We start from the raw sequence: 12,797 nt of genomic DNA, 5'->3' as shown, positions 1-12,797 counted from the left end.
ATTTACATGAGAGACGCGAATTATATGTCCTATAAATATGTTATGCGTTACTATGGTAATTGTAATTTTTCCAATAACATTTTTTACATAGAACATTTTGTTATAATTTCATTCTAATACATGAAGAATAATTTTGCTGTATTTTTTTATTATTATAGTTGCATAGATACGTTATGTTATTTAGCGCAAAGCAGCTAAGTTACAAAAATGTATAATAATTAAGAAGAGAAACACGTGTACACACACCAAGCTGGGTAAACAATCACAATTGTTTAATGTATTTTAATGTATTTTTATATATATTAATATATAACATATAATAATTTCATATAACATATAATAATTTTTTAAAAACATTATCTTTTTTAAATAATACTTTGTATTTTTATTTGTAATTTTTTAAATGTAAAATCGATGCTTTTTGTACATAATATACATTTAAAATTTTGACAGTAATTATTCTTAAATAAAAGGTGCATTTTGTAAAATCTGCAAACAAAGAAAGAGTGAATTATAAAAACGCTAAAACGTACTTTATTTTATAATATACTTACATATGGATGCGCTTTAACATAACATATAGCTATTCGAAAAGCTTTATCACAGGCATGCTCTGATGCTGAAAATTTCATTATGTTAATTCATAACATTCAACTACAATTTTTTGAATGTCTGACATATGCTTTATATAAATATTAGTGTGATTATGTCAAACTAAACCTATTCAAATATACATTTACTTTAAAATTGCAATACGTGTAAACAAATATTGTTGCAGAAATTTGAAAATCAAATAAAAATAAAAATACTTACGAATTGATTTGCAGCGATTAAAAACTTTTCTCGATGATTTATGCATATTATGCGGCAGATGACGCAGTAGTTTTTCAATATTTACATTGTTATCTTTATTAAGAAGACCGCTCTTCAAGAGAAAGCATCTTATGTAACATTTTAATTTCATATCATCCTGTTGAGTGTTACCAGCCTTTAATCGTTTTAAGGATACTGTGGATCAAAAGAAACCAATTAAAACAGAAGTAAAAGAATTTTTTTCAATATGCGCAAAATATCTTACCCCAAGAAACATTTGTTTGCTGACGGCAATCTCGTTTAAAGTCTGCTCGTGCTCGAACATAAAAAATTGAATAACTTCTATAAATAGATTAACAATTTAGTTTTTAAGATTAGTAAAGGCAAATACAAGCCATATACTAGGTTTTCGTGTATGAGTAAATGTATTTGTTTGAAATATATAAAGACAGACGTTTCGATCCCGACAGTTTGGACTTTTATCAGTATTATCTATACAAAATAAACAATCGTATCTAAGCAGGTATAAATTACAAAATAAAAAAGATTAATTTCTTACAAGAAGTTAATGGTCAAATCCGCGCGTCAATTATCTGGTGTCTTGATTCGCACAGAATATATACTTTGACTATGAAGCACGTGGTGATATGACTTTCTTATCAGGCGCTCACACATTTATACGCTTTTTCCCCCCGCAACGAATCTTACGACAAACGTACATATACGAACAGCGAACCGTGATACAAACTAAAATATTGTTATTGTAATTTCAATTTATAAGCTTCCAAAACCGAGAAATAAGGTTTTAGTTTTTCGGTATCTACAATAAAATCACATTGATTGTCTTGAAGTTTTATTTGGATCATTTCTGATATTGATCTTTTGTGAAAATGTTGTTCAGTGTTAAGAATTTTTGTGTTTTGCCAGTTGAAATTGTGGCCTATATCTAATCTATGTTCCGTGACCACTGAGATGTTGTCAACATTCCTATTGATCTGACTTCTATTTTCCGAAATTCTCGTTGTTAGTTTTCTCTTGGTTTTCCTCACGTAAGCTGCATTACAATTTTCACAATCCAATCTGTAAACCACATTTTTCTTTTGACCAGTTAATAGGTCTTTCAGCACTTTGATGTATCTATTTAATTTGTTTACACTTCGGCATGACACTGAGAAGCCCTTTTTATTTTTGAATATGTCTGATATCGAGTATGCTAATTTGTCGTAGATGACATCTTAATGACTGCTCCTATCGACTAATAAAACCATCTACTCGATCAATTTAACAACTATCACCAAAAACTAAAATTCACTATAGAAATCCAAATAGATAACACTATATATATAAACTTCTTAGATATTAGTTCAATAATTAAAAATAACAAAATATTAACAGATTGGTATCATAAACTAACTTTTTCAGGTAGATACCTTAACTTTTATACAGCTCACCATAATTCTCGAAAAATTGGCATGATTAATGGTATGGTCGAAAGGATTTTATATCTATCTCATCCTACTTTCCATGAAAAAAATTTTAAATTTTTGACTAATCTTTTATTATTAAATAACTATTCCTTACAACTTATCTTTACCGTAATGAAAAATAGGATAAAATTTCTCATTAATAACAATTTTAAAACACAAAATAACTCAAATAATTCACTTAATGACCAAGAACCAGTTCCAAAAAAAATACTTAGTCGTTCCCTACATCAACAAATTAGCATACTCGATATCAGACATATTCAAAAATAAAAAGGGCTTCTCAGTGTCATGCCGAAGTGTAAACAAATTAAATAGATACATCAAAGTGCTGAAAGACCTATTAACTGGTCAAAAGAAAAATGTGGTTTACAGATTGGATTGTGAAAATTGTAATGCAGCTTACGTGAGGAAAACCAAGAGAAAACTAACAACGAGAATTTCGGAAAATAGAAGTCAGATCAATAGGAATGTTGACAACATCTCAGTGGTCACGGAACATAGATTAGATATAGGCCACAATTTCAACTGGCAAAACACAAAAATTCTTAACACTGAACAACATTTTCACAAAAGATCAATATCAGAAATGATCCAAATAAAACTTCAAGACAATCAATGTGATTTTATTGGATTGATGGAAAAGTTCTGCGGATTTTTTAATAGATGACACTAGTGTCAGAAAATAATTATTGCGTGTCGTTCAAATGTCAGTCTACCGCACATATTTTGACAAGTCACACTACGCTTGACATTTGGCAGAAGTGTTTGTTTTGGTCGGATGTGTTTTGCGTGTACGGCATATAACTAAAATGGAAGATCAAAAATTGCATTTTTGCCATATTTTGCTGTTTTTATTCCGTAAAGGATATAAAGCGGCGGACGCTAAGCGCGAAATATGCGCTATGTATGGTGCCTTGGCCTTAAGCGCAGACACATGTGAAAGATGGTTTGCTCGCTTCCGTTCCGGAGAATTTAACCTCCAAGATGTACCACGCTCTGGACGGCCAAATTCTGTTGACGACGACCAACTCCTGGCTACAGTGAAGAGTGATCGACACTTAACGACTCGAGAGATTGCGAAGCGCTTCTGCATTCATCATACAACCGTTATGGATCGATTAAAAAAGCTTGGCATGATGAAAAAGCTTGATGTATGGGTTAGGGTGCCGCATGAACTGAGCGAAAAGAACATCATGGATCGGATTTTAGTGTGTGAATCACTCCTGAAACAAAACTCGCTAGACCCATTTCTGAAACGGATCATCACTGGAGACGAGAAATGGGTTGTCTACAACAACATTAAGCGGCGGAAGTCGTGATGCGGTCCGGGCGAGTCTTCACAAACGGTGGCAAAACCTAATTTGCATCCACAGAAAGTAATGCTATGTATTTGGTGGGACTATAAAGGAGTGTTGTGGTTCGAGCTGCTCCCGCAGGGCCAAACAATAGATTCGAAGAAATACTGCGCTCAGCTCGACAAATTGCGCAAGGTAGTGCAAGAGAAGCGGCCAGAATTGTTGAATAGAAAAGGTAAGATTTTCCATCATGACAACGCTCGACCACGTACTTCTTTGGTCACGAAAAAAAAATTGCAGAGCTTTGGCTGGGAAATGATGTAGCACCCATCATATTCGCCGGACCTTGCACCGTCTGATTATCACTTGTTTCGCTCGCTGCAAAACAATGTTGACGGTCATCAATTCGATTCAATGGAGGCCATCCAAAATCACCTCGTTGATTTTTTTGCCCACAAGTCCCAAGGGTTTTACGAGAGCGGCATCAAGGCTCTACCGAAACGTTGGCAACAAGTTGTAGATCAAGACGGTCAACATATTGTGGACTAAATTAATTTTTATAAATGTCGATTGTGTGTTTAAATTTTATACTAAAAATCCGCAGAACTTTTCCACCAACCCAATAGATACCGAAAAACTAAAACCTTATTTCTCGTTTTTGGAAGCTTATAAATTGAAATTACAATAACAATATTTTAGTTTGTATCACGGTTCGCTGTTCGTATATGTACGTTTGTCGTAAGATTCGTTGCGGGGGGAAAAAGCGTATAAATGTGTGAGCGCCTGATAAGAAAGTCATATCACCACGTGCTTCATAGTCAAAGTATATATTCTGTGCGAATCAAGACACCAGATAATTGACGCGCGGATTTGACCATTAACTTCTTGTAAGAAATTAATCTTTTTTATTTTGTAATTTATACTTGCTTAGATACGATTATTTATTTTTATAGATAACACTGATAAAGGTCCAAACTGTCGGGATCGAAACGTCTGTCTTTATATATTTCAAACAAATAAATTTACTCATACACGAAAACCTAGTACATGGCTCGTATTTATCTTCACTAATCTTATAAATTTCAACGAATACGACTCAATTTAGTTTTTGTTTTCATACACATACACATGTACACACGTACATTTATACAGGGTATTAGACAGTTGGTGTAATATCTCTTAAAATTGCATGTGCTATAATAAAATGAGAGGTGTGTTATCTAAAATTGCTAAAATGTGTGCATTGTATGCAGATAATGCTTGATAAAAATATTAACGAACAAAGCAATCTTATTACGTGATACGTATCAACTTCTACATAACATTTCTCCAAGAGAATACTGTTGTTAGTTTCAAATCTTACAATAATAGCATAAGTAATCATTATTGACAAAAGACAAGCGACACTGTTTGCGCCTTGAATTATGCCGCACCTGAGCGTGCGAGTTTTAGGCAATCTCTGATTTGTTAACTTTATATGCTTATAACTCAAAAAATATTATAGTCTCAACATTTTGATATTAAGAGTTTTGTTTCAGAATGACTTCGGAAATCTGCTGGTAAAATCAAATGTAGTAGTTACAAGACACTCTGTATATGTACAGTGTATACAAGGTGTCTCAGAATTGGTGTAACATCTCTAGTAAACAAGTAGAAGAAGTAAAACAAAGCCAATAAGTCCTACCATTTTGTTAGATTCGCAATACTTACCGAGATTTTAATTAACAAAGATCAGCGAATAAGCATGCATTGAGCTGTCTGACGCGCGTAAGACAGCCCGATGCTTATCGGCCCAGTTTTACTTCTTCTACTTGTCTACGAGAGATGTTACACCAATTCTAGGACAACTTGTATATATGAATGTCTCGTAACTACTGTATTTCTTTTTATCAGCAGATTCCCGAGGTCATTCTAAAACAAAAATCTTAATACCAAAATGTTGAGACTATAATATTATATACAGGGTGTCCCAGCAAGTCCGTATCACCGCTCGTAGGCAAGTAGAAGGGGTTATTCTGAGTCGAAAAGTCCTTTACTATTTTGCGAGATTCGCAATAATTAACGAATTCTTAATAAATAAAGATCCGTGAATAAGCGTGCAGCCACGTGCAAACTGACAGCTCGGAATTGTCATTTTTTGCGCGCTCGTACGTCGTAGTAACGGAATGGGAAAAACTAATAAACAGCATATAATATACATAAAAAATCAATAATTAACTAATGTGACGCGAAAATATGGACTTTGTATTTTTTTAATTGAAATGATAAAGTCTAATGTCAAGATAAGTTAAAAATGAGTTTTTTAATACTTTTGTAATTATTTATTTACTTATTACTGTATTAATAATTTACTTTTTTTTTATTTTAAGGTTTACATAGAAAGAAATATTTAATTATTACAAGAAATTAAATTTTTTTTTTATTCTTTATAGGATTTTTTAAATACATAAATAAGTAAATAAATGAATAATCGTTATAGAGAGAGAGAGAGAGAGACATCTTTCTTTAATCACGTAAACCATTTTTATTTACTCACATAATTGTAATATCAAAATTTCGATATAATGATTTTTATGTTATTTATGTATTTAGTTTATTTATAAAAAAATTTCATAGAAAAAAATTAGAAGTTACTTACCATTTACCAAGAAAGTGATTGAAGCTCGTGAAACAATAAAACCGAATAAACAGGTCGATGCAAGCAAACATACAAAATGTTAATGTGTTTAATTTTTTGATCAAGTTATAAACTTACAACAAACGAATCTTCAGTGTATGAACAGATACATGTAATGACAAATTGTTATAATTTCTTTGACATTACATGTATCTGTTCCTACACTGATATATATATATATACAGGGTGTCTTATAATGACCGTCTCTTGCTCGTAGGCAAAAAGAAGGAATTATTCTAAAACGAAAAGTCCTATACCACTTTGGAAAATTCGCAATAATTAACGAGATATGAATTAATAAAGATCCGCTAATCAGCGTGTATCCAGCGTAAGGTCAGCCTAGTCTTTCTCACGGATAGCGCGCTCCCCGAACGTAGGTTATATGCTGTTTATGTATAGGTGCACATGCTATTCTATTAGCTCTTCCCCATTCCACCGCAACAGCGCGTCTACGCAAAAGACTAGGCTGTCTTTACGCTCGCCTTACGCTGGATGCACGCTGATTAGCGGATCTTTATTAATTTATGTCTCGTTAATTATTGCAAATCTTCCAAAATGGTATAGGAGTTTTTGTCTTACAAGGGGAGCCTACGACGTTGTACCAATCGATTTGGACAAAATTTATAGGATCGATAGATGACTATGTGGAGTATTGCAAGGTAAAGTAATAAGACGCACTACTCAAGCATTCGCGAGAAAATCGAATTTGAAAATTTTGAGTTACTTTATAAGGATATTAAATAGATCGTTTAATCGAAGAGCGCGTAGTATAGCGGTAGCGTACTAGGTTAGCAGTGTCGACTCTGCTGGTTCGAGTCTCGATATATTTTTTTTTCCAAAATTCTACAGTATAATCTATAATATAATATAATATAAATGTAAGTAATATGTTTTTTATTTATTTATTGCATGTTATAAAAGTTTATTGTTTTGCATAAAAAAGTTTGTGATTTAAAAAATACGGTAAAAATAAATAGATTATTACTAATTACTAATTGTGTTTTTTTAAAAAGCGGATAAATAATTGTAATAATAATTGTACATATATATACAGAGTGTCCGACAATTACTTTAACATCTCTCGTAGACAGTTAGAAGGAGTAAAACCATGCCATCCTGAATCATTTTTTTCTTTTACATATAATAAAAGAGTAATTATTGAATAAATCAAGCCAATCAGCGCTGACCTTTAGCCGAACGCATGTCAGTAAACTACGGGCCTGGTGTGCGTGAGCGCTCCGCGCGGCTCACTGGCGTGCGCCCGGCTAAAGGTCGGCGCTGATTGGCTTGATTTATTCAATTATTACTCCTTTATTATATGTAATAGAAAAAATGATTCAGAACTTTTTGACTCAATTTTACTCCTTCTGCCTATGAGAGACTTTAAAGTAATTGTCGGATACTCTGCATATAGATACATACATACATACACATATATATATATATATATATATATATATATATACAGAGTGTCCCAAAAAAGTCGAAACTTCTGAATATCTAAAAAAATATAAGTTTTACAAAACAGTGTTTTAGACAAAAGATGTAGGGTTTAAAAACTGTTATAATATCAATTATGGTTCTTTAAACAGTTTCAAAGAACAATTACACAGCCACACACACACACAAAAAGAAATTTTCTGGCCTAGAGGTCAGACCATGTTTACTATATGTTTTTGGGGTCGCTGAAACCGAATCTGAAGTCTATTTAACCCTATCACGTCAGGTTTTGAACATAACTTCAAAAACCCTATAATTCAAGCTTAATTAGCCCGTTATACCTAATATATTAAATCAATTAACGCTATAACCTCTCAATCCCATAATCCTGAATTCCTTAACCCGTTAATCTATTGATCTCAAATTCTAATAACCCTAGAATCTCGTAAATACGTAACCTTATATCGTATGCTCAGAAAACAAATGTAGAACCGTCAGCATTAGTGTTACCCAATGTACACCACGAGGAGGTTGCATGAACGGATTTTGTACATCATATAGCTCTTATAAGGGCTGTTTTGAAGGTGAACTGATAAATAATTAAATAAATAAATTAATAATTAAATAATTAAATAACAAATAACAGATATATAGAATTTTATTTATGTAGTCCTTCTCTTTTTTTGAACTATAACGGGTTCTCTTTTAATCAAAAGATTTGTGCAATGGGTTCCGTTTGCGCTTTCTAGCATCTTTCTGTGTGTCTCTCTTTAGCATCCAGCAAAAATCTTCCATCATATTTTCGTCCCATCTTCTTTAGTAATGAGTTTCCATCACCTTGATATTCTGGTGAAACCGTTTTCCCTGCTCTTCGCTAAAGTCTCCAAAATTGTCAGGAAATTTTTTAAGGTGAGAGTGCAAAAAATGTAATTTTAAATTTATTAGACATCCAAGCGTTTGAAAGTTTGTAATCATTTTTTTTTGTAGAAATGCTGGGCCATGATAAATTGTGCTATAAGAGTTATAATGTTATTGGAATTTAAGGTTAAGGGGTTATGAGGTTAAGGGGTTATAAGGTTAAGGGGTTATGGGTTAATGAATTTAATATATTAGGTATAACAAGCAAATTGGGCTTGGATTATAGGGTCGTTTGAGGTTATGTCAAAAACCTGACATGATAGGTTAGGTTAGGATAAGGTTAAATAGACTTCGGATTCGGTTTCAGTAAACTATTTTAAATACACACATCGGCATCCGTGTCTGCTCCAAACAGCTAATAACAACACATTTGTTAATATTAAAACATTAATATAATTGTTAACATTGTTTAATAAAAATGCTAAACCTAGTAACAATTCATAACAATCTCTTCAAAATTATCAAAACCATTAACGTAAATTTATATATTGTTTACTTAAATCTAAGTAACTCATACTTTATTAATCAAACTTTCAAAAAACCTTTTGAAATTACAATTGGGAATAAAACTTAATCTTTTAGGTACTTTTTGAAGCAATTTTGAAAAAATAATATAGTGTTTCTTTTATTCTACAGTTTTTGTGTGCCCAACCAGATCAAAGTTTATACTAAAACCATACCTGCTTACTTTTTTTATGGCGTTTAATGCGCAGTATACAATTATTATTTAAATAAAAAGATAGGGGGAAATGTCAATAACAAGCTAACACCAGATGTTCGGATACAATTTTTTTTTCATTCGAAGATTTAAAAAAATGTTAACAAACGTTTTAATTTACTATGAGATCTTCTTTAGTTTTAATAAAAACTTACATAAGAATAATGATCTTTCAAGATCATGAAGAATATAGATAAGAAAAGAAACGCTACATAGATATTTAAAGAGTGGTGGAAGTGGCAGCAAAGTATCAATCAGTATTACGTAAGAGGACGCAATACGTCCTCCCGCTTCGAATGCAACTGACAGACTGTGAATACAACTATTATTATTTTCTTTCTATTTTTCTTTTTTTATTATTGATAATATTTTGTCAGAATCACAAATCATTGCTACGTTTACTGTCAAAGATAAATGTTTTATTAAAAAGAGTTTTTGATTGTTTTATATATCATGATTTTAAAATACTTATCAATTATAGGTTTAAAAAGATTGATAATAAAAGAGCCGGCTATTTTATTACAATATAGTTCGCTCTTTCAAAACTTTTCTTCTTAAAAAGTATAATTTCAAAACACATTATCAAATTAACGTTATGAATGAGAAATATTTACATATTGGGATGCTTTATTTTAAAAAAGTCGTAAAAACATATCACTGAAAGTATTGTCCATCGCTAGCTACTACTTTTTCCCATCTTTCTGGCAGCATTTGAATTTCACGTCGGAAAAACGACACGTCTTTTGAGGTTATCCAAGAATCGACCCATCTTTTGGCATCTTTATAAGAATGGAAGTGCTGCTCAGCCAGGCCATGTGCCATCGATTGGAACAAGTAATAATCGGAAGGGGCAATGTCTGGTGAATACGGCGGATGGGGTAGGACGCTTCCTATTTAAGCGTTTCCAAGGTTTTCACCGGTTGTGCAACATGTGGCCGAGCGTTGTCATGTTGCAAAATCACTTTGTCGTGTCTCTGCTCGCATAGCGGCCGATTTCCTTCAATGCTCGGCTCAAACGACTCAATTGTAGTCGATAGCAATCTCCCGTGATGGTTTCGTTTGGTTTGAGTAGTTCATAAACTATACCCAACTGATCCCACCAAATGCAGAGCAGAAGCTTCGAACCATGGATATTCGGCTTTGCCGACGATGTTGATGCATGGCCGGGCTTACCCCACGATTTTCTACGCTTAGGCTTATCGTAATGTATCCACTTTTCATCGCCAGTCACGATACGATGCAAAAAACCTTTCCTTTTTTACCGTTGAAGCAGCTGTTCACACGAAAGACGCCGTTTGACGTCTCTCGGCTTCAACTCGTACGGCACCCAATGTCCTTGCTTTTGAATCATTCCTAGTACTTTTAAACGTTTCGAAACTGTTGTGTCATCTACTCCTAATGATTCTTCAAGTTCAGCTAGCGTCTGACATGAGTCTTTATGAAGTAATGCCTCCAATTCTTCGTCTTCAAACTTTTTCGGAGGACCAGAGCGTTCTTTATCTTCAACATCAAAATCATTATTTTTGAAGCGTTTAAACCAATCTCTGCATGTTGTTTCCGACAAAGCATGGTCGCCGTAAGTCTCAACAAGAATTTGTGTGCTTTAGCTGCAGAGTTTTTTCGAACAAAATATGCAGAATTCTCCGCAAATAGTGTTTTTTTGGCACGAAACTCGACATGTCTAACACTAAGAAAAAAAAGTTGTTTACACTTCGGCGAAATGACGTACTGAATTTCAAGCTTGCCCCTATGATACTTCCTTATAGATGCGTTACTATCTTAAACTACACACACGCAGTTCTAGTAACGTCATCTGTTGGGAAACAACGAGGAAAACAGCGAACATATTCAAGGTCCTAAAAACCTAAACCTATCCTAATAATTAGGAGAGTAAATACATATATAAAATTATGATATAATAATTGTAGTATTATTTTTTCACATGTTAAAAAACAGAAATAAAACTCAAAAAGTTACTTTTCAATGACAAAATCTTTAATGCAAAGCACTAGCGCTATTTATTTTTAATAATCTGTCAAATGTTTGTGGATGACACACGTCTAGTGTTGCTATATAAAAATTAAAACTTCCGTAAGGTTTGTTCAGAAAATGTCAAATAGTTGAAAATGGTTCTTTCAAAACTTGACTTTTTCATGCCACTTTTTCTCTACATATAATAATTTTTACAATATTGTTGTTTTAAAACAGACAACATCTTTACAATACAAATGTCAAATATAAAATGAATAAACATTATATAAATGATATAATGTTCATGTTGGTACACAGACCTTTAGGAAAATTTACTTCAAGAGACTTCAAAAAAAAACTTTATAAAAACTTCAAGTTTACTTACAAAGAAGTAAATTAAAACAAGTTTACTTCAAAAAGTTTACTTCAAACTAAACAACTTAAAGTAACTTTTTAGTTACTATTGAAGTTAACTTAAAGTTTTTCTTTGAGTTTACTTGAAGTTAACTTGAAATTTTTCTTGAACATTATTTAATTTTTTGAAAGATTCTTTGGGTTTTACATTGTAGTTTAGTAAGCCATGTTGCTCTCATTTTTGTGAAACGCTTTACAACTTAAAAATTAAAGAAAAATTCTATCTAGAATCCAAGTGGAATTCCTTACTAAATGAAAACAAGTACCAATGGCATATCTTCTTTGGGAGGGGAATTAATTCAAGATTTCACTCAACTTAACCTTTGAATGCCCGATTCATCTCGCCGATCTACCGATGAACTCCGGTGTAAAGGACCAAACCTGAAAAAACCCTAAGCGTAATGGTGGGATTTTAACTCGAGACCTCTATATTCACAGCCCTTACACTCAATCCGCGAGACCACTTGTTTCTTAATAAATCGTAATTATTTTTATCAACTTAATCTCAAGCTATCTTAAACATTTCGATTATTATTTATTGAAATTATTATTTTAAAATTATTGCAGTGCAATATGAATACCTTGCAACAATGGATGAAAATATTTCTCTTATTATTGTTACTTTAAAATACATTTTTACGACGCGAACAAATTTTTTGTTGATATATTTGCTGATTATACTGTTCAACATAGTTGTGAGACCTGAATATACAAAGTGTTTTTTAATAATATTTCGGTCGCTGAAAACGAATCCGGCGGCAAAATTAGCTTACTACCTGCTATCATGTTAGGTTTTCGAAAAACTTGAGGTTAAATGTACCAAAATTGGCATTTTTGGCCATAGTTAGCAGTTTTTGCGACGAATTAAATGTTTTTTTTTAATTTTACTTACGCCACATTAAAGTGCTATCTTTTATCTATAATATAAATTTATATTTAGTACGCTACGTTTTTTATATACATAATTACCATATTATAAATCATTAAATTGAATATAAATACGATTTTTGTTAGACAAGAACATAGTCACGCACTTTGGCATGTTACTTATCTCATGAAATTGT

The 12,797-nt window shown here is 32.3% G+C and overlaps 1 protein-coding gene across 1 annotated transcript; it reads right to left on the bottom strand.

Annotated features, from left to right (window-relative positions):
• Window positions 1-539: 539 nt before the first annotated feature.
• Window positions 540-12,575, bottom strand: LOC109860081. The gene is made up of 5 exons (XM_020438939.1): window positions 12,554-12,575; window positions 10,611-10,848; window positions 1,079-1,155; window positions 814-1,008; window positions 540-619 (listed from the first exon to the last, which is right to left on the bottom strand). Exons 1-5 carry the CDS (start codon window positions 12,573-12,575, stop codon window positions 540-542), a joined length of 612 nt encoding a protein of 203 aa, XP_020294528.1.
• Between the last annotated feature and the right edge of the window lie 222 nt (window positions 12,576-12,797).

This window comes from Pseudomyrmex gracilis, unplaced genomic scaffold (genome assembly GCF_002006095.1).
Source record: "Pseudomyrmex gracilis isolate BER0280 unplaced genomic scaffold, ASM200609v1 scaffold_325, whole genome shotgun sequence".
NCBI classification, from domain to species: Eukaryota; Metazoa; Arthropoda; class Insecta; order Hymenoptera; family Formicidae; genus Pseudomyrmex; species Pseudomyrmex gracilis.
Note: the sequence above shows the minus strand (reverse complement) of the source record. Positions and strands in the feature narration are given on the sequence as shown.

Excerpts from the sequence above, each read along its gene's own strand:
- LOC109860081 (XM_020438939.1), bottom strand. The coding sequence starts at position 12,575 with ATGGCCAAAAATGCCAATTTTG. Across the intron at positions 1,156-10,610 it reads TGTGAACAGCTGCTTCAACG|AAGTTATTCAATTTTTTATG; the intron begins GTAAAAAAGGAA and ends ATCTATTTATAG. Across the intron at positions 620-813 it reads TAATCGCTGCAAATCAATTC|CATCAGAGCATGCCTGTGAT; the intron begins GTAAGTATTTTT and ends TGAAATTTTCAG.